General features: G+C 33.4%; 1 protein-coding gene across 1 annotated transcript in view; it reads right to left on the bottom strand.

Moving 5' to 3' along the window:
- The window catches only part of LOC150075838 (protein Obscurin-like), a 598,361-nt gene that overhangs the window by 22,308 nt on the left and 550,254 nt on the right, over positions 1 to 25,799 (bottom strand). Inside the window, exons 81-88 of the mRNA XM_090387723.1 lie at positions 22,169 to 22,322; positions 19,790 to 20,071; positions 16,929 to 17,034; positions 15,485 to 15,685; positions 12,264 to 12,402; positions 8,047 to 8,219; positions 4,844 to 4,870; positions 1,937 to 2,089 (exon numbers count right to left, since the gene is read on the bottom strand). Of these exons, the coding sequence (XP_090243849.1) occupies positions 1,937 to 2,089; positions 4,844 to 4,870; positions 8,047 to 8,219; positions 12,264 to 12,402; positions 15,485 to 15,685; positions 16,929 to 17,034; positions 19,790 to 20,071; positions 22,169 to 22,322 (1,235 nt within the window). The remainder of the gene's footprint in view (positions 1 to 1,936; positions 2,090 to 4,843; positions 4,871 to 8,046; positions 8,220 to 12,263; positions 12,403 to 15,484; positions 15,686 to 16,928; positions 17,035 to 19,789; positions 20,072 to 22,168; positions 22,323 to 25,799) is intronic.

The following is a 25,799-nucleotide window of genomic DNA, read 5'->3' as shown; positions in this document are numbered from 1 at the left end:
TTTTTGTTCCTAGCATATGCAGCTTGGTTCTAGTTCATCTGTCCTTATTACAAAAACTGTTACTCATTTTTTCTTGACAATGGAATCTCCAAATAGAACTAAATTCTTTTGAACCAGAACAATCTGCACTTGATTGTTCTGTTCTGGGACTGAATTGGCATGCACCACATGGCAGATTACTAGAATCTTGAGTCCCTTATGAGCTCTCCAGTTAATAATTGTTACTATTGTTTTGACTTCTTGTCATGTAGTTTTGTTTTGTTTCAAATATAACTTAATTGTTCAACCTGTGAAAAATTAAGTGAATAAAGATAGTGAGAGGAGGAAGATGCATGCAAGCATTAGCATTAGTAGAGGCATATGATGCAAGAAAGCAAGCTTATGTAGCATCAGCCAAAAAAAAAAAAAAAAAACTTCCACTTCACCCCTCCGTTCGTTCAAAATACCTGTCCACCTGAGCCTTAAATTTATTTAGGCTATCAACTTCCACAACAAGGGATGGAAGTCTGTTCCACCAAACAACTACCCACTGGCTAAAGGCAAATTTCCGCATCTATCCTACATCTGTCTTTCCTCAATTTGAATTTATGCTCTCTCAGGTGATTATTCTGAGCAAGAAGAAGAATCCCATCAGCATTGAGCATGCTCAAACCATTCAAGGCCTTATACACCTCTATCAGATCACCTTGCCAGTGCCTAGTCTCCAGACACTGTAATTTGCAAAACTTAAGCCTTTCTTCATAAGAGCAACCCCTTGTTCCATTCACTAATCTTGTTGCCCTTCTCTGTACTTATTCCAGCAGCTCTACATCCTTCTTGAAATGAGGCCTCCAGACCTGTATACAGTACTCAAGGTGTGGCCTGACCATTGCCTTATACAAGGGAATAATCACCTCCTTATCCCTGCTAGAAAAATTTCTATATATCATTGACAATACTCCATGAGCTACTCTTGCAGCCCGTCTGCACTGCTCAGAGAACTTCATATCTGCCTGCACAATTACCCCAAGTCCTTTTCATTCTCTACCACTGTCAGTGTAGTACCACACACAACACACAGAGTTGATATGTTGCTCTGGGGTTGCTGTTTCCCATATGTAGTACTTTACATTTGTCAATGTTAAACTTCATTTGCCACCTCTCAGCCCATCTGCTCAACCTTTCCAGATCCTGTTGCAGCAGCATAGCGTCAGTAGCGTCCTTAACAACCCTGCCAACCTTTGTGTCATCTGAAAACTTGGACATTAAGCTTGATATACCATCATCAATATTATTTATAAATACAGAAAACAACAATGGACCCAACACTGAACCCTGAGGGACTCCACTAGTAACATTACTCCACGATGAGCAGTGTCCATTGATTACCACTCTCTGTCTTCTCCCCCTCAATCACCCCTTTATCCATAGCAGCAATTTGCCTCCAATGCCACACTGCTCCAATTTGTGCAGCAGTCTTCCATGTGCAACAGTATCAAAAGCCTTTCTAAGATTCAAGTATATAATATCAAAGTTATTCCCTGCATCCAGATCTTTTGTGACTGCATCATAGTATCCAATCAAATTGGTCAGGCAAGACTTCCCCTTAACAAAACCATGCTGTGTCCGAGCTATAACTGAAGTCTTGTCTAGATGATCCTGCAGTGCTTCTTTAACCAGTGCCTCCATTAATTTTCCTGGAACAGAAGTTAAACTCACAGGTCTATAATTACTTGTGTCAGCCTTTGATCCTCCTTTGTGAATTGGGGTCACATTTGCACATCTCCAGTCTATGGGTACCTTCGTAAGGCTTTGTAAATACTCCAATTTTAAATTAATAAATTTAGTAAGTAGCCTTTAATGAAGAGTTGTGTTTTTATCCATTCAAAAAAGAATATGTAATAAGCCTAATCCTATTCACATATATATATATCCTATGCATTAAAAACCCACTTACCTAGGATCAAATACTAGTAACTTGGAAACAAAGTCTTTCGCTTCATCTGAAAGAATGACATAGTTATCATGGTAGAAGTCCACTTTACCTTGCTGGACTGCTTGTAGGGTTTCTCGGTCATTCTCCCCAAGGAAAGGAGAAATACCCGTAAGTCTGAAAGATATTAAAAAGGAAGTATACTATATTCAAGGAATCTTTAGTTAGACCATGCAGATTTTTTGCATAAACTAGAAACAAATAGACATAGGCATATGAAATTTTATTTGTAGGTCCTTTACATTTATCTGAACAAACATTTCAAAAAGCTGTAAAGACCCTCTGTCCTTGGATAGGCATTCTGAAAAAGGTAGGAGTCCTGAGCACTGATTTTTTTCCTTGTGAAATTTTTAAAATTTTGCAAGAAAAATGAATTTATTATTTTGATTCTTATCTTGGTTACCGAATACTAATGTGAAATGACTGCAAAATCGAATCAGAATAAAAAAAAAATCATAAAAAGAAGAAAAATTCGTAAAAAAATCATTCCACTTTATTTTTTTGAGGTAATATTATCTTCTGTACCTATTTATGTATCTCTTGATTCAGTTTCGCGAACTCTTAACTCTGCACTTTTGTAAGACAAGTGCAATTACTTCCTCCAATTTTAAAATAAATTTTCATGCTGCCAACTATTATAAATCATGTGTATATTATATTTATTAGGAACAACAACAACAGTCCTAAATTAGGAATGTCTCTTACAGATATTGTCTCATGTATTGTCTCTTAGAAATCAGGTAAGAGATGTCAGCACCTATCAGACTTAAATGTTATTTGAAGTGACCATGAAAGATATATATATATATATGAGTATACTTGTATGTACTCAAGGTCCACACATAAAAAAACACATATCCTGAAAAAAGTTAACAAACTTTTGTAATGCCATCCTGTTAATTCCTGCGAGGAGCATATATATATGTAAACATGCTCCTTTAAGCATCCCACAGGAAGAAGTCATGAAGAAGTTACAGCCAGTAAAGTATGCAGGGATTTTCAATGGTCTATATGTGTGCATTTTGGCTGTTAATGGACCACTTGGATGAAATTAAGCTTCATCTATGAAACATGTCTTGTCCAGAATGTTCAGTCCACACAATGTGTTGTAACTGCAAGAGGCTACTCATATTCCTTTGTTGACTTCTTCAAGTTTGCACACCATGCAAAACTTCATTTTTTTAAACTATTCTCTGGCAAGTTCCATATGGAAAACCAATTATCCAATTATTAACCAATTTTGTAAGGGCTTCCACATCTTCAACATGTTCCATCAAAACTTTAGACTTACTTCTGTGTCAATAATCACATTTCCCAATAATTATTAGGGAGACATGATCATTCAAGTTTCTCTAAATTTCTTTATCAATTTCCAATGTTCTTCTTTCTTGATTATTCCTTTGTCATGTGAAATTGACATTTAAACTGCTTCTGCATGAACTAATATGATGTTGATTTTAAATAACTCTCCTGAATGAAATGTTACGCTAATGTTAATGACATTGTACACTTCTAGAAGCATACTACATATGTTGTGGCACACTGCTACTTCATTAATGGATGCATTAATGAATAGCAGTGTGCCACAACATATGTACTATGCTTCTAGAAGTGTACAATGTCATTAACATTAGCGTAACATTTCATTCAGGAGAGTTATTTAAAATCAACATCATATTAGTTCATGCAGAAGCAGTTTGTCCACACAACAAATTTTACATTCCTATATCTATCCATTTTGGGTTTATATATCAAATATTTTAGGTGGCTCAACTAAAGAGCACCCTGTATAGCAGACATAAATTATACTCCCAAAACTATCAAAAAATCCCTCTGATATTACTGAAATTGGTCCAACTGGTAGTATGCAAACAACAGTTATAAAAGTGTCAAGAGAGCACCATATATATTGGTAGCAGTTATCTTTGACATACCTCCAAGGGCTCACATCTGGTGAGTATGGGCTTGGTACACCTAGGGTCCTGAGCTGGACATCATCATTCTTCTCTCTCTTTCTTGGTGATTCCCTTCTCTCTCTCTCTCTCTCTCTCTCTCTCTCTCTCTCTCTCTCTCTCTCTCTCTCTCTCTCTCTCTCTCTCTCAGGGGTAACTCAGAAATTTTTTTTTTTTTTTGGCTGGTGCAGCAAAAGCCTCACTTTTCCTTGCACCATATGGCTAATTATAATAATAATAATAATACACAATCTTGCCAATACTGTAGTGGATCTCTTGTTTTCCAAAGATTGTGGAATTTCAAAGAGATTTGATTGTCAAGTGTGATATCAGTCTTTTGCCACTTCATATTACTGTAAATCAAATTTTTAATAGACTTAGAATACTTAAAGAAAAGAAATTAAAAGATGGAAAAGATATTGGTGGTCTGCAAGGTGGTCTGTGGCAGTGCAAATATTAAGAATTACATGGTAATGTCAATGGGATGTTACTATGTAAAGCCTTAACTTTTATTCAATTACTCTCAATATTTTTAAGGAAGTAGCCAAGAAACTTTGAGTGTGTTCAATAAATACCACCCTCTCCATCCAAACAAATGAGTGGACTGGGAGACGCGTACAGAAAAAAATTAATAAAGCATTTCCTTTAATTTTTCTAGGAAGCAATAAATAAAAATTCTCATTTTAGGAACTGGGATCTATGTTACACATGGACATTGGTTAGCTGTTCCATTACATGCTATTACAATCCAGTTCTCTCTATCCTCAGATTCTTATTACTAGCATTCTGAAATGATATAATTGGAAAAAAGAACGTGAAACAAATAAATAAATACATAAATAAATATGAATAAAATATGACAATAGGTTATTTTTGATTAATGCTATTCTGCATAATTAATAAAACGAATACTACTTACAGCAAGTATGTGATGATTCCCAGACTCCTAAAAAAAATAATAAAAAGTGTATATAACTAAAAATAAAATTTCTAATATAGTATTTATTATAATTTTTCTTTGTGTTTTATTTAATTTATTTACTTATTCATTTATTTTATTTTATTTTATTTTTTGGTTGATGCTCTATAAGCTTGTTTCCTTGCATCACTTGCCAATACTAATGCTAATACTGTATTGGGCTGGAAATACAGAATACTGTATTGTGAAGTTTCAAATAGTTTTCAAATCATTCTTATTAAATATAATAACAATAATAACGGACTATTTTATATAAATTTTTCACTTGAATGAACTGAACAATTTGTTCAACTATTTCAAATTATTTCATATAAAATTACATTCCTTCATTATTTATCACCATTAATTCCACATAATGGATCAAGTCATTAAACTTATGGGATTTTTTTTCTCATTGTCTTTAATAATTCTGAGCAATACACAGTTCCAAATCAAATCTGAAAGTATATTATTAAGTTACCAGTAGCTGTTTCCTCAATTGACCATTTAAATATAACAGACAGAGTATATCAAAAATTTAGAAATCATTATATCAACTCCCCAAAATACATTTATTTATAATTAGCTAGTTATGATTAAGCACCTCTTACCACAAATCATCATATAATTAAATTATTAAAATTTAAATATTTATGTTATATTTAATTATATAAAATAAAATTATTTTATATAATTAAATATAAAATAAAAATTAAATAATACCTAATGAATGCCGAAGCTTAATTGATGTTCTGTGTGATCAAACCTTATAAACCAAAGAATGAAAAAATGCCAAAACATTTAATTAAAAAAAAATATATATAAATTACTAAATGCTTTCACTTCATTACAAGTGGATTTATCCAATGAATCAGTTTACAATAAAGCTGTTTGTGAGAAAGCAGCCTACCATTTTATGCCTCACAGTCTCCTCACCCACCTTCAGTAAAATTGTCATTTTTTGTTTATATCAGTTTTCTGTTATAGCCTGTTGGCATATATCTTTTAAATATTAAAAAAAAAAAAAAAAAACACACTAAAACTGTTGTTCTTGTTGTTGTTTTTAAACCTATTTTAAAACACTTCAATTTTGAAATCTTGATTATATTAACTGCTGAGTTAATGAATTCTCTTCTGCTATTTACTTGATTCTGTGTTTCCTCTTATGTGAATCATTACAAATAGATTCAACAAGATGTGGGATTTCATCTTTCACATTATAAATATCAATTTCCAGTCTTAAAAGTGCCTTTCAGCTTTGGAATTAATAATCCTTGATGTTTAGTTTGAATACAAAGTTTGTTTTCTCTAACAATTATTACTGATCAACATCAAAATTATAATCCTTTGAAAATATCAGAAATTCCTGAATTTATCATTGTCAGTTAAGCTGTTCTCCCTTAAAAAGCAATAAAATTGTTTGTCCTCACTTTTATTATCACTTCCCTCCTTTATTCCTCCCACTCTCCTGAGAAAATTGAATAGAGAAAAATCTCTTGGTCATAACTTAAATATTAGAAATTGTGAATGTCTGTATTCTTTAAATAAACAAAATTTCAAGTTTATCTCATTTTCATTAACCCTTCCAGTGAGTTTCCTGAATGTATTGGTTCCCTATAGTGAAGCTTTTGATAAAGATGGGCTTCGTGGTGTGATTTCATTATATTTTTAAGTATTGTAAATATGAAATCTTTGTACATATATGCATGTTTAAATATATTTCTTCTTAATTTGACTTCATGGCAAAACAATAGATTTGCAGCACAGCTTAAAGTTCCAAAAATTTGACAGATTATATCATTAACATAACTGACCATTTGGTTAAAGCACAAAAAGTGAGAATGAATTACACAAAAGAAATTAAGAAACTAAAATTTTAAGTAACTAAAGAGCTCTGAATCCCCTGGAGAAAACACACCAGCATACTTGCATTATACAGGGTATATCAATGTGCCTGATGTCATTCTTGCAAATCTAGGTTTAGCATATCGTGTCAGTTATACATAAATTGAGAAAACACACTTTTCTCCCTCTTGGCACTGGATTATTATGGTTAGTGTTAGTGTTAGTTAGGGTGTTTATGCCCCACTTGCTGCTGTTTAAAACAGCAGCAAGTGGGGTATAAACACCCTAACTAACACTAACCATAACGGGCTAGCATGTCAATCACCACTACTCACAACGATCAGTCAGAAGGGGTATCAGATTGTAAAGACTTCCTTTTTTTTTTAAATTTTCATAATTTTACATTTACTAGCATAATACAACATTGTTTTTTTTTAAATTTTTTTATTTGATAATTTTACGTTACCAAGCATAATACAATGGTTTTAAATCCAAACTGTGATTCACTGCTGAAGTGTATTCTCAATCTATGTATAAGTGACATGAAACATTAGATTTGCAAGAATGATGGCAGGTGCATTGATATACCCTGTATAATGCAAGTATGCCAATGCACCTTCCATCAATGGTTCATCACTGAGAACTTAAAGCCATAATAAAATCATTAAAAAGAATGAAAGAACAAAGAGGTATGCTAGTCACATACCATTAAAGTAAAATTTTGTAAAATATGAAACTAAAATTTAAAAACAAAATTAAATTTAAAAAACTTTTTACTTTTTGTTGTGAAGGAAATAATGTACTCGTGCATCATTTAATTCAATTTCGTAAACTTCTTGATCTAAATTCCAAAGAATTCAGCTTTATAAGCCAAAATTGGACAACAGCCAATAGGTGCAATGTTCAAATGCAATTTTCAAATCTATTTTTGTGTTGCCATCTATTAAAACTACTGTATGTCCACTATTAGTTGTAAATACAGATAACAGATGGCAGCACATACTAGAAAAAATTCTACCTCCAACTTCCAGTGGGATTCAAACCCAGATCTCCCTAAATGAGTGTGCAAATACTATACTGTCAAAAAATTCACACACTGAAGAAAATATCTGATTAAAATACTCATATGAAAATAAAAAAGGAAAGGGAATCATAATGTCTAATTGCAGTGAGCTGTCAAAATGTATACAACCCAGAAATATGTATACAAGTGCATGCCTATAATTTAATGTATAATATTAATGTGCAACAAATATTAATTATGCTATTTACTGTTTAATTAAATTAGACAATTTGTCAAACTTAATTTTGTCACTTACCACATATCAGTAAGCAGAGATACATTCTGTTTGTTAGCAATTTCTGGTGCAACAAACTCTGGATGACCATACTGCTGTATATATTCTCTGCCAGTATATAAGCGAGCAGCTAATCCAAAGTCACAGAGTTTAATCTGATCACTGTTTATTCTTGTCATCAAAATATCTCCTATCTAGCATGTAAAAAAAGAGCCAGATATGTAATAATGATAATATATAATAGTATACTTAAAAATCATATAAAATTTTTACTCTGACAGCATTAAAAATAGTAAGAGTTTCTTTTTAATTAATTTCCTTCACTGTCAGTTGGGTTAAATGATCATAACAAGCACAGATGAAATAAATTCATGAGAAATTACTGCCTTATTCATCCAACCTTATTCATCCCTAAATGCATTCCAGTCAAAGTATGCCTGTTTTTTTAAACTTAAATTAAACTAATTATAAACTAAACTGAATTTACTTGATGAAATCTGGAAGGAGTTACTTCTTTCGTGATAATTCAACTGAATGGTAGTTTACATGACATGGAGTAGAACTCCAGATCTCATCAAGTGGTTTGTATGTCATTGGACTCTTTCAAGAAAATCAGTCTTGTTTTTTGGTGTGGTCTCCATACTTAGACACAGTATTCCAAGCGCAGTCTTATAATTGTATTACACAATGACATTATGACCTCCCTATCTCCTCAAGCAAATGCACAATAAATCAATCATTGACAGGAACACTATGGAACTTTCTTGCCAACTATGTTCACTGCCCAGGGAACTTTATGTATGAATATATCATGACTTCAAAATTCCTTTCTTCCTCTACTGTTTTAATTCAACCCCATCAAGTGTATAAGTGCACAGTCTCCAACTTTCTGAACCATTCCTGAAGCCTATACATCATTATAAAGAGTACTGCTCGGTGCTGATCATTAACCACTCTTCCAATTTGCATCATTAATCTGTAAATTTTGACACCATGCCTTCTATTCTTTATTGATGTCATTTTTATGAAAATCAGAAATAACAGTGGTCCCAGAATCAAGGAACCCACTTCTAACATTAGCTTAATCTGAAGAGTAGCCATTAATCACAACCCTCTGCCTCCTGCCCTGTAGTCACTCTGCAATCCATCTTACGATCTCACACCACGATCCCAACCTGTTCCTGCTTATACCATAACTCCTCAAGAGGGATTGAGTCAAATGCTTTGCTAGATGGATGAACTGACAATTTTTCATTATGTCAGTTTGTCTGACATAGTGGAAACAATGTCAGTTTCATCTCCCAGTGGACAGATTTTTATGAAATTTGCTTTTATAAATATTTGTCAAGCCATTCCATATTTCATTCAAATGAGACTATAGGAATCCAGCAATATTTTTTTTTTTTTTGTTAGTTGTTGGCACATTGGCTTCTGTGGCCATATTGCACCTCCCAAGGTTTTTGCATTTTCTACTCTGATCCAAGCCCGAGGCGGGATTCGAACCCGCAACCTTTGAGTTGCCAGGCAGGCACGTTACCCATCCAGCTAGCTCGGTCGGCTCCAGCAATATTATTTATTTATTTATTTTCATATATATCACATAGGATACCATATACTGCATGTGGTATCCTATGTGATTTTCTAATCACAAAAGGTCTGTTGCACTCCAATTTTTATTAAAATGCATAAGCAAGTTTTACATGTTGGAAGAATATTATGTCACGTGGCATATGAAATGAAGCACAGTAAAAATAATTAATTTTATATATTATATATAATTAATTATTAATTCATTCATAAAAAGTATTTGTTTATTTCTATTAACCACAGAAAATGTACAAATCATTTTAATTAAGGAAAAAGTTGAATGCATACATTACCTAACTTGTTCTTTTTTGCAGTTTATTGTTGTACCACACTATTACAATAGATACTGATTAACTCCTAAATAAACCTTCCTTAAGGAAAAAGGGTCAACTATTCCTTGACTACATTGCTACACCATTCCTACTGATTTTTCCAATTCATAGGTATTCTAGGTTATTGAAACTGTTTATTAAAAAACCATAACAGTTGCTTTTTTCTTCAATAACAATTCAAATTATGAAGGCTACCTGTTTTGTCTCTCTCTCTCATAAATTTGCATTAAACAAATCAGTTATTAATTTGGAATCATGACAATTGGGTATTTTTAAGGTAATTCATTGTGCCGCAATTCAGAGCATAACAATTCAGTGTATGCAATGATTCACTGCATGAAAGTTCAGTGTATGAGAGAATTTGGTGCATGACATTTTATGGTATGTGACACTTTGATGAAAGACCTGTGTATCAAACATGACAACTCTGCATATCACATACAGCATATGTGATACACAGAATAGAAAGCATAATGTAGAAATTAAGAAAATCAATGAAGTAAAAGGTTTGGGAAACTGAGAGAAATTTTGACTAAGACAAAGGAATACAGAAATTTAGAAAATAATAAAAATAAGAAAAGAATATATTATTTTATCAATTTATTTTATGTAAAACTATTCAAGCTAATCCTGCTTATAGGCAGGCTGGAAAGTGGATACATGCCTATTATTTTCAGCGACTATCCATCCACATAGTAACAACTTTACAATATGGATGGTCAGTTATACTGAATATAATAGGCACATACCCACATGAAGATAACAGGCATATATTCAATCCATCTATGCTGCTATTCCAGATACCATGTAATGGTATCTGGGGGGGGAGAGGTCTGGATGCATTGTTGGCTTTTGTTACAGCTATGCTATGCCATTTAAGAAATGCTTTGGCAGCTCCTTCTGTGTTGCGGCTCAGATGTATCACATCAAACACCATGGTCTCCACTGGTTAATTTTTTTTTTTAATCAAGCAAACAATAATACAACATAATCTGTAACTTACAGCCACCATATGCAGATGCCTCATGGTCTTAGTTGTTTGGTGCAAAAATAAACACCTTTTTAACTACCCTCCTTTGTGCTAACCAAATGTTCTCTGGCTTACTAATCCTTAATCAGGGGCATCAATAGCTCAATAGCTGCCATTGGCCCTCGGGAAAATACCTCACTGAACTGCTTTTCCCTGTATTCTGCCTGGTCTCCAATTCTAAGTTCCCTCCACAGTGCCCAGAGAAGCTTAGGTACTTGGTCCCTTTCAATGCTCCTGCCCTTAACCCATCTATGGAACTAGCCCACTACCTATTTTAACTGCTTTCAATGAAAAGTATAACACAGATTGCAAAGCAAACATCAAAAGATGCACATTAACTAGCCAGTATTCATTAATAATCTTTACTTTTAGTCTCCAGAAGAACAATCTACCTTCATATAAATTTCCTAAAAGTACAACATACAGAAGCAAAGGTGAAGTAATTGGAAGTAAAGTAATTGTTTCCCCAATCTTTAACCTGTCTGTGGTACTTTTTTTTTTTATAGGATCTCTCTAAGATAACAGAATGTGCATTAAACAACAAAGGTGGTTAGTCATGCATGACATTTCACGGTATGTGACACCTTGGTGAAAGACCTGTGTATCACATATGACAATTCTGCATACCACATACAGCATATGTGATACACAGAATAGAAAGCATAGTGTTGAAATTAAGAAAATCAATGAAGTAAAAGGTTTGGGAAACTGAGAGGTATTCATATCAAAACTTTTTTCTTTTTTTTTTTAATCGTGTGATGTGAGCAATACATAAAGGAACCAGTTTTTTCCTGCTTCCTTTGTGTATCGTGGCCATGAGGTCCAACCAGACAGTGCGGTATCATCGTAATATCCAAGCCCGAGGCAGGGATCGAACCATGACCTTTCGGTTGCCAGGCAGGCACTTTACCCACCCGGCAAGCCCAGTCGGCATATAAAAACTGTTCATATCAAAAATATGAACTATACTGTGATCACTAAATTAACCACTTACATTCACTATGTTAACCGCTTACATTACTTTTTCATAGGACAAATTCTCACAGAGAATTGAGCAAATTGTCATAACCAAGTGTGTGTCTTTCATCAAGTTGTCACATACATTTTCTGAACAGTCAAGTTGTCACATGACTGTTCAGAGTACGAGACAGTTATGCACCAAATTGTTGCATATGGTGAACTGTCATGCACTGAATTGACGTGGATTAATTTAATCTGATTTTCTTACCCTACATATTCAAATTATTAAAAAAAAATTTACACGTTTCAAGCATAAAAACAAATCTTACTGTCAGCCCAAGATGTCCAATATTCTTACGGTGCATATGATCTAATCCCTCTAAAATCTGTTTAACGTAGTTGGCGACATCACTTTCAGTTAGTTTTCCTCGTTGTAAAATATTATGAAGAAGTTCACCTCCTCCACAACTGATATAAGTTCAGGAATCATAAATTATAATGAAATCAAAATTTTGAAGTATTATTTTGTAGTTTTCCAAGTAAAATCAAAATAGCAAATAATAATAACCAATATAACTAATTAATTTTCTTCTTAGTGTAAAGTTTTGTGATTTTAGTGTATTTTTATTTCTTGACTAAGAAAATCTTGCTGCAAATGTTCCATCATTCACCAATTCTTGTTTTTTTTTTTTTTTTTTTTTCCTCTTTGAAAAAAAAGATATAAAAATGTCATATCTCAAAAAGATTCAGCTTAATGAGTGTAAAGCATGTAGCTTTGTAATATCAAATATGGAAATGCAGCAGGTGCAATTGAAAAATAACACCAAAAATCCCAAAAAATTATAAAATAAACATCATAAAACACACCAGGAATTTGAAGTTACATGAAGATTTAGCATTAGTAAAGTCACATGATGCAAGAAAAGAAAGCAAGCTTATATAGCATCAGCCAAAAAAACCCCTTCTCATTTCACCCATCCACTCGCTCCAAATGTTTGTCTAGTTCTGCCTTGAATCTATTTAAGCTATCAACTTCTACAACAACAGATGGAAGTTTGTTCCAGCAATCAACCACCCGCTGGCTAAAGGCAAACTTCCGCACATCTAACAACCATCTATCCTACAACCATCTTTCCTCAATTTGAATTTATGCCCTCTCAGGTGAATATTCTGAGCAAGAGGAAGAATCCCATCAGCATTGAGCATGCTCAAACCATTCAAGGCTTTATACATTTCAATCAGATCACCTCGCAGGTGCCTAGTCTCCAGACACTGTAATTTGCAAAACTTAAGCCTTTAAGACCAACCTGTTCACTAATCTTGTTGCCCTTCTCTGTATTCGTTCCAGCAGCTCTACATCCTTCTTAAAATGAGGCCTCCATACCTGTATACAGTACTCAAGGTGTGGCCTGACCATTGCCTTATACAAGGGGATAATCACCTCCTTGTCCCTGCTAGAAAAATTCCTGTATATCATTGACAAGACACCATGAGCTACTCTTGCAGACCATCTGCACTGCTCAGAAAACTTGATATCTGCCTGCCCAATTACCCTCAGGTCCTTTTCATTCTCTACCACTGTCAGTGTAAAACCACACAGTTGATACATTACTCTGGGGTTACTGCTTCCCATATGCAGTACTTTACATTTGTCAATGTTAAACTTCAGTTGCTACCCCTCAGCCCATCTGCTCAACTTTTCTAGATCTTGTTGCAGCAGCGTACTGTCATTAGTGTCATTAACAACCCTGCCAACCTTCGTATTGTCTGCAAACTTGGACATTACGTTTGATATACCATCATCAATATCATTAATAAATACAGAAAACAACAATGGACCCAACACTGAACCCTGGGGGACTCCACTAATAACATAAATCCACGAAGAGCAGTGTCCATTGATTACCACTCTCTGTCTTCTCTCACTCAACTATACCTTTATCCATAGCAGCAATTTTCATCCAATGCCACACTACTCCAATCTGTACAGCAGTCTTCCATGTGCAACAGTATCAAAAGCCTTTCTAAGGTCCAAATATATGATATAAAAATTATTCCCTGAATCCAGTTCCTTTGTTACCACATCATAGTATCCAATCAAATTGTCAGACAGGATGTATCCTTAACAAACCCATGCTGTGTCTGAGCTTTAACTGAAGTCTTGTCTAGATGATCCTGCAATGCTTCTTTAACCAAGGCCTCCATTAATTTCCCTGGAACAGAAGTTAAACTAACAGGTCTGTAATTACTTGTGTTGCCCTTTGATCCTCCTTTGTGAATTGGAGTAAAATTTGCACATCTCCAGTCCATGGGTACCTCCGCTGAGTCCAAGGAAGCTCTCATAATTATGGCTAAGGGTTTGCTTACTTCCTTTGCTGCCTCCTTTAATATAACTGGATAGATTCCATCCACCCCAGGTGCCTTTCAAGAGAAACTGTTGTTTATCTTCAACAGTTTCTCTTCAAGTTTGCTCTCAGTTATTACAAAATCATCTTGCTCACTGCCAGGGTTTAATTAACCTCTGGCATTCCCTTTCCTGAGTACTCCTCATGTATGAATGTAGATGCAAAATACTCATTTAGATTTTTAGCTACCTGAGCTGGATCATCAACAGTTGAACCATCGATATCAAGTGAACCAATCTGATTTATCCCTTTCTTCTGGAGTTTACATAAGTAAAAAACTGTTTGCTGTTTTTCTTTGCATCCATTGCCAAAGATTTCTAGTAATCTCCCTTTGCCTGCCTAACCTCCTTTGTGACTTTGTTACAGACCAGCTTGGCGCCTCTGTAGCCAGGTGGGCAGGAGCAGCAGTGTGTAGCACACGCTTCTTGATCAGACTGGGGTTCGAGCCTGTGACCACCAAATATGGAGGATGCAGAAAGGTCAGGAAATGACCACCGCATATCCCTGGAGCAATATGGCCTTAGCTGCTAATGCTCCTAAAAATCAAATAACATAATGACTAGCTTATATCTATCATAGACTTCCGTGTCACCCGTTAATTTATATGTATCCTGTGCATTTTTCTTGTCTGCCACATGTCTTATTAGTTCATTTGTCCTCAATTTGTTCAAGGTTTAATTAGGCTTAAACCTTGAACAATATTTCTTAGTTGACTTCATAAGTATTTTTTGATAAACATTCAATACACTAGAATATTCGATAATCTAGCAATGCTGCAGTCTTATGGATTCCAGGTTATTGGATTCCTACTTTTTAATGCTTTTTGAGATTGGGCTTTCCTCTCACATGGGAAGTCAAAGTCATGATTATTATTATTATCCTTATATCATCCCATTACCATATCCTTTATCAAGTAATATAATTATAGAAATTGATAAGGTAATGCATTGAGCATACTGAATGCAGGTCAAGGATTCAGAGGTAATGTAAAGTGACTTGGAGAAAATTAAGCTAGCAGGAATTAATTCAACTTTAACCTTTCTGCAAATATTTTAAAATGGCCACTGAAAAAAATGGTATGAATGAATAATCATAATTAGAAAGAATATTACTCCATTATCAAGATATATCAAACTGAAGGATACAGGTCTGTAACTAAGGTCAGAGATGATTTAGTTTCAAAAGCATCCCAAAGACGAACTAACTTAGGATGACATAACTGATTCATGATGTCCATTTCTGCATCCATGAAGTCCCTTGTTTTACCAGTGCCGTGCATCATTTTTGCTGCATAGCTATTTCCTGTTGGCCTTTTTACAGCATGATAAACAATCCCTTGGGTACCCCTATAAAGAAAAATTACATTTTTATATTAACTCTCAGTCAGTCGAGACAAATTTAACAAGGATTTTACTATTTTACTAACCAGTAAACCTTTGAATCATTGCTTGTTATAGCTTTCTGAATGTTAACAAAGAGTGTTTGTTCACTTAATTTTAGAAACTCAGCATTTTTTAATACTAAAAGCAAATAATTTTCAGCTACTCTATTTGCAAAAATATAACAAGAATTACACAGATCAAAGCAAGTATTTTCAAGAACAAATGAGATTTATTAAACTAAAAAAAAAAAAAAAAGCAGAAGAGAGTAAAATTACAATTATTTGTTTCTTCCGTCCACCCCATAATAATGCATTTAAATGTTAAATGCAAATTACTGGCATCCTTGAACTGCAGTGGGCATGACATTGCATGCCTGGTACTATCACTTCTAAAATTTAAATATCTTTTAGACTTATGTTAGTGTAAATTTTAGTGCCTAATATTTTCTTCAATTTGGATCAGATAGTATTATTATTTTTTAATTGGAAAAGTGTATCTGTAAAAAAAAAAAAAATCCACATCAGTGAACAAAATGTGCTGTGTGCAATTTTCCTATAAAAGTTTTGGTTCAGCTTGAATTTTTATTTCATATTTATTTATTTCATTTGCTCGGCAATGCTATACACTGAAAGTCAGGTATTTGGGAAAAAAGTTTTTTTTAGATAACAAGACCGCTATTTGATAAAGATAGTATTTCATCTTATTATCCATTATAGTGTCAAAATAAAGATATTATTTCATGTTATTTACCATTATATTATCCAAATAAAGAATAAAATTTTAAATGTGCCATGTTTAAATTATTTCTTGCCTTTTTACCTGAAATATTGAGTAAGCAAAGTATGCCAGCTTGTATGACTTTTTTATTGCACCCACTATATAGTTAATGAATAGAAGATGGAAATGAACCTATGGAGAGTAATTTTAACTTTGTTCATTCAGTTTGCTGATAAGAGTCAGAGGCACACAAAACAGCTATTGTTCACTTATGCATTCAAGTCTCTATGGATTGTTCACTAGCCTACAAGATCCTATCATTATTTCTAATTCTTATTAAACAAGTATATCTTGTAAGTGAAGCAAAGATTAATGTTTAAAGATAAAAATCTTAAGTCATGCTGTAAAGCTAAAGAAATAAATGTTTCATTACAAATAAAATAAGTTGAATTAATATAAAATAATAATAAAACACGAAATAATAACTTACCTTCCTAACTCATCTCCAATGTCGTAGAAATCCTCAAACTGTTTAGTACTGGGCTTAACTATCCTTGGTCGGGTGTAAGTTAAGATATTGTATTCCATTTCAGATTCTGCATAACAAAATCAGTAATGTTTTATTATAGCAAGAAGCATTAAAGCAATTACAGCAGAATTCCAGTTATCTGAAACCATTGAGACCAAGGGTATTTCAGATAGTCTAATTTTTTCATGTAATTGATTTTAAATGCACTCTAATACACAGTATAAAAGAGAAGCAGGAAAAAAAATTAACAAGAAAATTACAATAATTTGCATTTATATACTATACACAATATACTAACAGCTTTAAAATAATTGCCAATGATTTTATGCTTGAAAAATGTCAGTTTTTCTTTCCACTGTAAGGTTCTGATTTTATTCAAACACATCAATTAGCATTAGCACTAGCAGTGGCATATGATGCAAAGAAAGCAAGCAAGCTTATACAGCATCAGCCAAAAAAAAAAAAAGAAAAAAAAAAGACACCTCCCATTTCACCTATTCATTCCCTCCAATAGTTTGTCTAGTTCTTTGAATTTTAAACTATCAACTTCCACAACAACAGATGGAAGCCATCAGCAAAACAACCATCCACTAAAGGCAAACTTCACACGTCTATTCTGCAACCATCCTTCCTCAATGTGAATTTGCATCCCCTCGTGTGTGTGTTGTCTGAGCAAGAGGAAGAATCCCATCAGCATTGAGCTGGATCAATCCATCAATTGGCTTGCATTCACTGTTTTTTGTGATTTGGCCCATCCAATAGCAATCTCAAAGGTGTTAAATGTTTCACTGATCATTGATTTCCATGATATATATTCATCACAATGAATACACATCTCCTCTTCATTCCAATATCTATGTAATTCAGACTAATATTTAATGTGAAACTGTCCTCTTCATATGTCGAAAAGTGATAACCTGGACTGTTACAAAAATAACCAACAGCTAATATGCAGTTCATGCTTCATCTCTAGTTTAGTGCATTGTTGTTAAAATATTCAAAGAATTTATTACAGAGTTCAATCAACTGGACAGAAAACACTCCTATGGAAAGTAAAGTCAAAGGAATTATACAAAAAAATAAAATAAAAAAAACTAGAAAGTTTGTTGCGTCTGTGAAAAAGAGCCATGAAGCTGGGTAGATTATCCATGCTACCTCCATATAACACCAACCACACTGACATGATGCATAACAATTCTGCTGAGAAAAGATAATGATATTTTTACAAAACTGACCACATAAATTTTAATTTGTACTGATTTATATATAATGGTGAGATAGTTTTAAGTGAGGAGTTTATGCATTATAGCAGAGTAAATGCTATTATACTGAAGTGATATGGATGAAATTAACTCTTTTGTTGTTTCATTCATAGTGCTTTACTCAAGTAAAATCACGATTTTATTATACTCATGTGATAGTTTTTTTTCTTACGCATAAGTTTTAATTGTGACAATTTCTTTGAATGAAACGGAGAGGAAAAATAAAAGTGAAAAAACTGAAAATTTCAGAATTCAGATAACTGAAATTCTACTGTATATACAATATTCATCATGATGTTCAAATAATATGAAAAACAACAAGTAATCACTGATAAAATGTAAAGCAAAATGCCTTTATTATCATTTTATTAATTTATTAACTTGGATCTAAAAAAAAAAAAATTCCAACTAATGCTCCCAACACCATGGTAATGAGAAGACTCTAAATGTATGTGATGAATGTGCATTGCTGAAGCTATCAGAAGAATACAAATACTCTTTTTTAATCTAAGCAATAATTATTTTAGATGAAGTTCTTATGCCTCTAAAATATTTAGTTTCTGATGAAACAAATACCAAATCCTTACATTAACTCACTTTCAAAGTGAAAGAAAAAAAAAAAGAAAAGAAAGAAAAGAAAAATGGGAAATATTTACCTGCTTAAGCCTTATGGAAAATGATACGCTGCAACTGAAAATGGTATATTGATTCAGTGGAAGGTATTACATGAAATAAAACTCTCTTGTGGCAAGTAATGCTTTGCAACTCTTTAGGCTAGTGGATGGACTAAACTCCATACATAGAAATCATTTGGAAACACATAACCACCTTCTTCAGGAGGGTTACTTCAAAGTGCATATTTTCAATTTTTTTCCCTTTAAAGCTTTTAATTTAGAAATTGTCTCATTGATCAGGAATCAACCTAATTCACTAAACTACATATGCACACTTTGGGTACTTGGAAATTTTAAAAAATTAACAGTACAAATTTATTCTATATATCTGATCTACTCGAGATGTAATGGCTATATATCCTATTACTCCTCCATAGCCAAGTGGTCAGGAGTGGGGGTGCAGTAGCACATGCTTTTTGAGTAGGCCAGGGTTCAAGCTCCTGACTGCTAAATACGGTCGATCTGCCAATCCACACTAGACCAGCGTGGCAGATTATGGTCCATTTTCCTCGATATGAATTGTTGAGAAGGCTTTCCATCCTGCAGTGGGTTGATAATGGCTACAATTTTTTTTTTTATCCTATTACTATTTCACCTTCCAGATGTAGCCTCTATGAAAAGTAATCATTAAATTAGCCATAAAAGACAATTTGGGGGAGGGTTGTCTTTGATGGCTTTGGTCTTAAATGATTTTATTTATGTCTTTGCTTTTATATTTGAATATTTTACATTTTCAAATATTTTTTAAGTAATTCAGTTTTTGATGACTTTCAAGGTGAGTTTAATATAATGCTATTACAGTAATTAGTTATTGCAAAATTTTAGCCACTATGACAAGCACTTGAGCTTAAATGAATATTATTTATAACCAAAATTGTCTTCTTACCTTCTATTGTAAGCATTGCAGATGTGGAGGCATTTCCTGCAATATTTGATGCTGTGCAAGTATAAAGACCTCCATCTTTCAAAATTGATGAATTAAGAGTAAGTGTACACTTATCGGGTTCCTCCCAAGTAATTTTAATTCTGCTTGAATCATAAATAGGATGCCAATCTTTGAACCACTTTATCTTAGGATATGGTGTACCAATTACACGACAAGTCAGTTTTCCTCCACCTCTGATCATGATGCTTGTTTCTTCAAGACGTTTTATAAACACAGGTGGTTCTGAAATTGAAAAAAATATTTTGCGTTAATGAAGAAATCTTATATCAGAGTATAATTTTCATTAATGAAGATTTTCATTTATTGTTATACATCATCAATTACAAACTCCAAACCCAGTCTTATACTAATTACTCAAAACACCTTAGATTTGTACAAAAACTTTCAGACTAAGCAGCACATAAGAAAATGCTTGACAAAATAATCTGAACATAAAAATTTCACATATAATTTTTAATATACATATTTTAATATTCAATGTTTAATATACAGGGTGATTCAGGAGGAATAGTAAATATTTTGGGAGGTTATAGTATCGATTATTCTGAGTAAAAAAGTTCATATAAATGTGTCCAATTCTCAATGGATACGGAGATATAGCTGTTTGAAACTAGCATGCACATGTGCTGTACAACAGTCTAGAATCATCAAAATGTTCATTTTTTCTGAAGCCATTCTTCTGTCCAATTTTGATAACCAAGACTGAAAAATTCTGAACATAAGCCAAGCACTTCTATTGGCTTCATAATCACAGGGAAGTTGGTTAACTGCTTTAAAACATCTTGGCTTGGAAAACTTACCAATCACAAGTGGGCGTAGTTTTGTACTGCCACAGTACAGTACAGTACAAAACAGTGAGTTTTGTTTACTTAATTTTCCACCATGACTAGACTCTCCTAGAACAGCAAATGTTTTGTTTGGTAGCAAATTATAAAATAAACCTGTCTCGTCAAGATTAAAAGTATTCTTGCCTCATATTTTTCAAGTATGGACCGTACAGAACACAACCAGTCTGTAGCCTTTTCTTTGTCGACTAATCCAGACTCACTGCAAACATTTTGCGAAACCAAGTTATTCCTGTCTTTAAATCTTTGGAGCCAGCCACTGCTGCATTTGAAGTCACTAATTCCATGTTGCTGAGCTAGGTAATTTGCTTTTCTTGCAAAATTGGACCTGATATTGGCAAATTCGAAAAGTTTTGTTTCAAGCTCCTCGTGTGTTACACCACGAATTCATTTCCTGTTTTTCATAGCTGCTACAGTGTCATGCACTTCTTCAAGTCTTTTTCAGTTTTTCAGTATTGTAGATAAAGTAGATAAAGGGATGTTGTATTCCTTTGCAATGTCCGTTTTGCTTATTTCTATCCTATCAGCCTCTTGTATAATTTTTAGTTTAATTTCTAGGCTTAAGTCTGTCCATCTACACTTTATCACCATAACACTGCTAGATAAGATTTAATATAAACAAATTTTAAATTAATTTAAAGACACAAGTTCCAAAAAAGACATCAGCTCATATAAAATGGCACAAAAAATAGATTGCTGTATATGATAGCAAGAGAGACTCTTTGAACTGGGGTAATAATTGCAACTGACCTTATTCCTGTGGAGAGCGAGGGAGTGCATGTAAACAACTTAGAAAAACCTTTTATTCTTTTGTTAATTTAACAACTCATCCTTCAGAAAGATGTTTTTCCAAGCACACTTGATGTTGTAGCTACCATAAACTGCTTTTGTTTACACAAAACTAATTTCTAACAAGTCAGTGCCACCCTTTGGGAAGTAGGGAGCCAGGTGGCCAGGGGAAATAATTGGATCACTCTGCCAAGATTTGTATTAAACATACAAAATGACAATATTTATTTCTCACAGGGTGAAAAACAACTTTGTAATACATATTAACCAAATTTTGTAATAAGTGAATACATTTACATAGAAAAGCCTATCATTTTGCAAGGGGAATGGTATGTGCTTCATATAAATGAGTACTCTGTATAAACTGAGTTTGTATTAACAAAATTTTACTGTAGTTGTGTATGAAAATAAAAACTACCAACTACTGCATTATTGGCAATTTCTATTTTTTACTGGTATGTATGCAGTTTTTTTTTTTTTTTTTGGGGTGGAGAGAATCATGGAAAAAACTCATTTCATTTTTAATATTAATGGTTGGAGGAGGAGATAATATTAATGGTTGGAGGAGGAGATAATATAGTTTTTGTATTAAAGAGTTCTACATTTGAGAGAATTCAATGTTCATAGCTATAGAATGTGAAATATCTTGTATAGTTATGGTAAACACCATAAGACTTTTCTGTACCTGCAATTAATAACTTTATTCGCTGGCGGGCTTCTCCATGTTCATTAACAGCATGGCACATATACGTTCCCACATCAGCATCAGTCATACGTGTAATAAACAAAATTACTTGACCATTACGATCTTGTAGGAAGTCATATTTCCCACTGTCAACCTAAAAAAAAAAGATTAAATTTAGTTTTAATTGTGCATCACTATATAAATGAACATTTTTAACTAAAAAACTTTTTAATATTTTAGTTAAAATTAATGTGTGTATCCATATAATAACAACTAATGAGTCGGGCATTTTCCCAGAAGATTAATATTTTCCAGTAATTCTGCCCAGTAAGTTTGCTAACAGATAGCAGTATCACTACTTTAGTGAAGAGCCAATTTTTTTTTTTTTTAATAAATGGATAGTTTACATAAATAATTCAATAATTTCAGTCAATCCTATATAATGAAATGGGTTTTTTTAACATTGAAAATATTTTAAAAAATTAAATTATAGTTTTAAAAAATTTACAATTTATTTAATTTTTTTGCTTCCTCTAAATAAATTTTCATAAATATGTGATTTTATATTATATATAAAAAGATAAGAAAAAATCAGTTATTTACTGTAAAGTTAGGATGGTAAAGCATTTGTTGCAGCAGGAGCTAGCTATTTATCTAAAAATCTCAGTTAATTTCTGAGAAGTGAGGGGGAAGGATTAATGAATCTAGTGTATGGTATGGTTAGCAAATAAGACAAAAGCTGGGTTAATGTGATGAAATTCTTTGTTTTTTTTCCATACTACTTCTGTTCATTTTTACAATATACAGGGTGTTTCAAAAATTGCAAGGAACAGATGTAGGAGCATATTCTACAAATAAAAAGACAAAAAAGTTCCTATAAGCGTACGGAAAAATATTTATTTCTGAGATAAACCTTAATCAAAAATTACAAAACTATGTAAAATGTCTAAAAATTTTAACATTCAAATTTATATGTAAAATGGACTATAAACAATACAAAAGGTATGTATATGTACTAATTATTACATGAACAGAATATTTTATGCTATATGAATTATACCAATTACTCAGTTATAAGTAGCAGAATAGAGATTAGCATTAGTAGAGGCATATGATGCAAGAAAGCAAGCTTATACAGCATCAGCCAAAAAAAACCTTCCCATTTCACCCATCCATTCACTCCAAAAGTTTGTCAATTTCTTCCTTGAGTTTATTTAATCTATCAACTCCCACAACAACAGATGGAAATTTGATCCAGCAATCAACTACCCGCTGGCTAAAGGCAAATTTCTGCACATTTATCCTACAACTGTCTTTCCTCAATTTGAATCTATGTCCCCTCAGGTGATTAATCTGGGCAAGAGGAAGAATTCCATCAGCATTGAACTTGCTCAAACCATTCAAGGCCTTATACACCTCAATCAGATCACCTCACAGGTGCCTAGTCTCCAGACATTGTAATTTTCAAAACTTAAGCCTTTTTTCATAAGAGCAACAGTGAGTGAGTGAGAGTGAGAGGCTAAAGTAACTATTGCCAAAGTGTAGGTTTTTGCAATAGCTCCACCACAGAGGAAGATTTTTATTTCAAATGAAAAAGCAATCTTTCTGTGTGAAAGTAAGCAATAATTGAAGAGTCCATTTTTGTAAAGTCCACCTTTGTTTGAGAGTGAGCAATGATTTAAAAGTCCATCTTTGTGTTTGGTGCAAAGAGTATGAATAAATTAGGCATGAACTCAGTGTTCTAATGGGCATTTATGACAGCTTGAGAATAGGGAGGATGCCTCAAAGAATTTAAAACAGAGCCCATCAAACTCTCAGCTACACAACTCAATATCAGTACTTACACTTGTACAGCAGACAATACTGCAGTAATCCATATGGCAGTACATGCTGGTTCCCACATGAGGTAGTTATCGTTGGTGATTCTACTGTCATTGAAATGGGAAATACATTGTGCAAAAAGGATAGGTGAAATAGGACCGGGGTATGTCTGCCAGGGACAAAAGTAGATGATGTTGTACAGCAGATTGAAAGTGTGTACAATTCTGCCCAGACATGATAGGGGGAAGCACGTATAAAAGATCTGAGGACTTACTTAAGAAGTACAGGGAAATGTTGGAAAAAAGTTGCAAGTCGGGATTAAATTTGAAGGTGTCTACAATTTTGCCCAGACATGATAGGAGGAAGTACGTGTTCAGAGCTTTGTCAATAAATTCATCACCTAGACAGACTGTGCTAGGCTCATGGGGTAAAGTTTTTCTCAGTGTGGTTTGTGCTTGTGAACAGGAGAGATTGTTTTTACAGGGATGGGATAAACTTATAAATTCAAGTTACGGGGGGGAAATGTTTAGATTGGACTGCAGGAAGTTTTATTTTAGCCAGCGAGTTATAAATTACTGGAATAAGTTGCCTTCATGGGTGGTAGAGGCCGACAGTTTGGGGAAATTCAAAGGTCATCTGGATAGTACTTTCGGGTAAGAGAAGCGCATAGGATGATAGGTTTAATTTCTTTTTTATTTATATTTTATTTATTATTTTTTTTTTTATTTATTAATTATTATTATTTAGTTATTTATTTTTTTTTTGTTTTTATCATTGTTTTGTTCGGATTTTTTTTTTTTTTTTTTTGGCTGGTGCAGCATAAGCCATAGGCTTTCTTGCACCATGCGGCCGTTACTAATACTAATACTAATACTAAATAGAAGGGGGTGGAATGGTCACTTACATACTAGCAAGAGTTTTGTTGAGTTATTGGATGACCGCTTTCTAAATTCTTCATGCATTAAGAATCTGCAGGTAAAAGACCTACTTAATGTCAGTGACAACATTGTACTGATATGGGATTTACTTAAAGACATACCTACTGTCAAGGGTAAGGGGAAGGACTTTTGCTTTTGTAAGGATGACTACAGTGGGTTAAGAGAGTTTTTAATTTCAATGCAGTTGAGACCAACTGATGATGTCACCAACAGCCAATTCTAAATGGAAAGTATTCAGGAAAGTAATTGTAGAAGCTACTAGACTTTTCATACCAACAAAGAAATGCTGTTCAAGGCTTAGATGTAAGTGGATTATCAAATGAACTGATGAGACTTGTTGCAAAGAAAAATGCATGGGATACATATAAATCACAGGAGCCTACTGTAAATATAAACTAGTCTGTAATCAAGTCACTGAAGCAGTTAGGCGAGCTAAGGCAGATTACGAAAAGTCTCTGAAAAAGAATGCAAAGAAAAGCAACAAAAACTACTTATATTAACAGTAGAATGACGAGGATGAATCTCATTGATCCATTTGAAGTCAAAGGTTTAACTGTTGATGATCCTGCTCAGGCTGTTGACAACCTGAATAGATATTATGCACCTCCAATCATGCATGAGGAGTTCCTTAGGGAAGGTGATGCCAGAAGTTTATCAAACTCTAACAAGGATATAAATGATTTTGTGATAATTGAGAGGAAAGTGGAAGAGAAATTGTTGAACCTAAACATAATAAAAGCGCCTGAGGTGAATGGAATCTATACAATTATATTAAGGAAGGCAGCAAATTACACAAGCAAATCCTTAGCTATAATGATGAGAGCATCTTTGGATTTAGGGGATTGTCCGTATGGACTGGAAATGTGTGTATG

This window comes from Mastigoproctus giganteus, chromosome 13 (genome assembly GCF_048544385.1).
Source record: "Mastigoproctus giganteus isolate SK-2022 chromosome 13, ASM4854438v1, whole genome shotgun sequence".
Lineage (NCBI taxonomy): Eukaryota > Metazoa > Arthropoda > Arachnida > Uropygi > Thelyphonidae > Mastigoproctus > Mastigoproctus giganteus.
The sequence above is the reverse complement of the archived record's forward strand: the minus strand, read 5'-3'. Positions and strand labels throughout refer to the sequence as shown.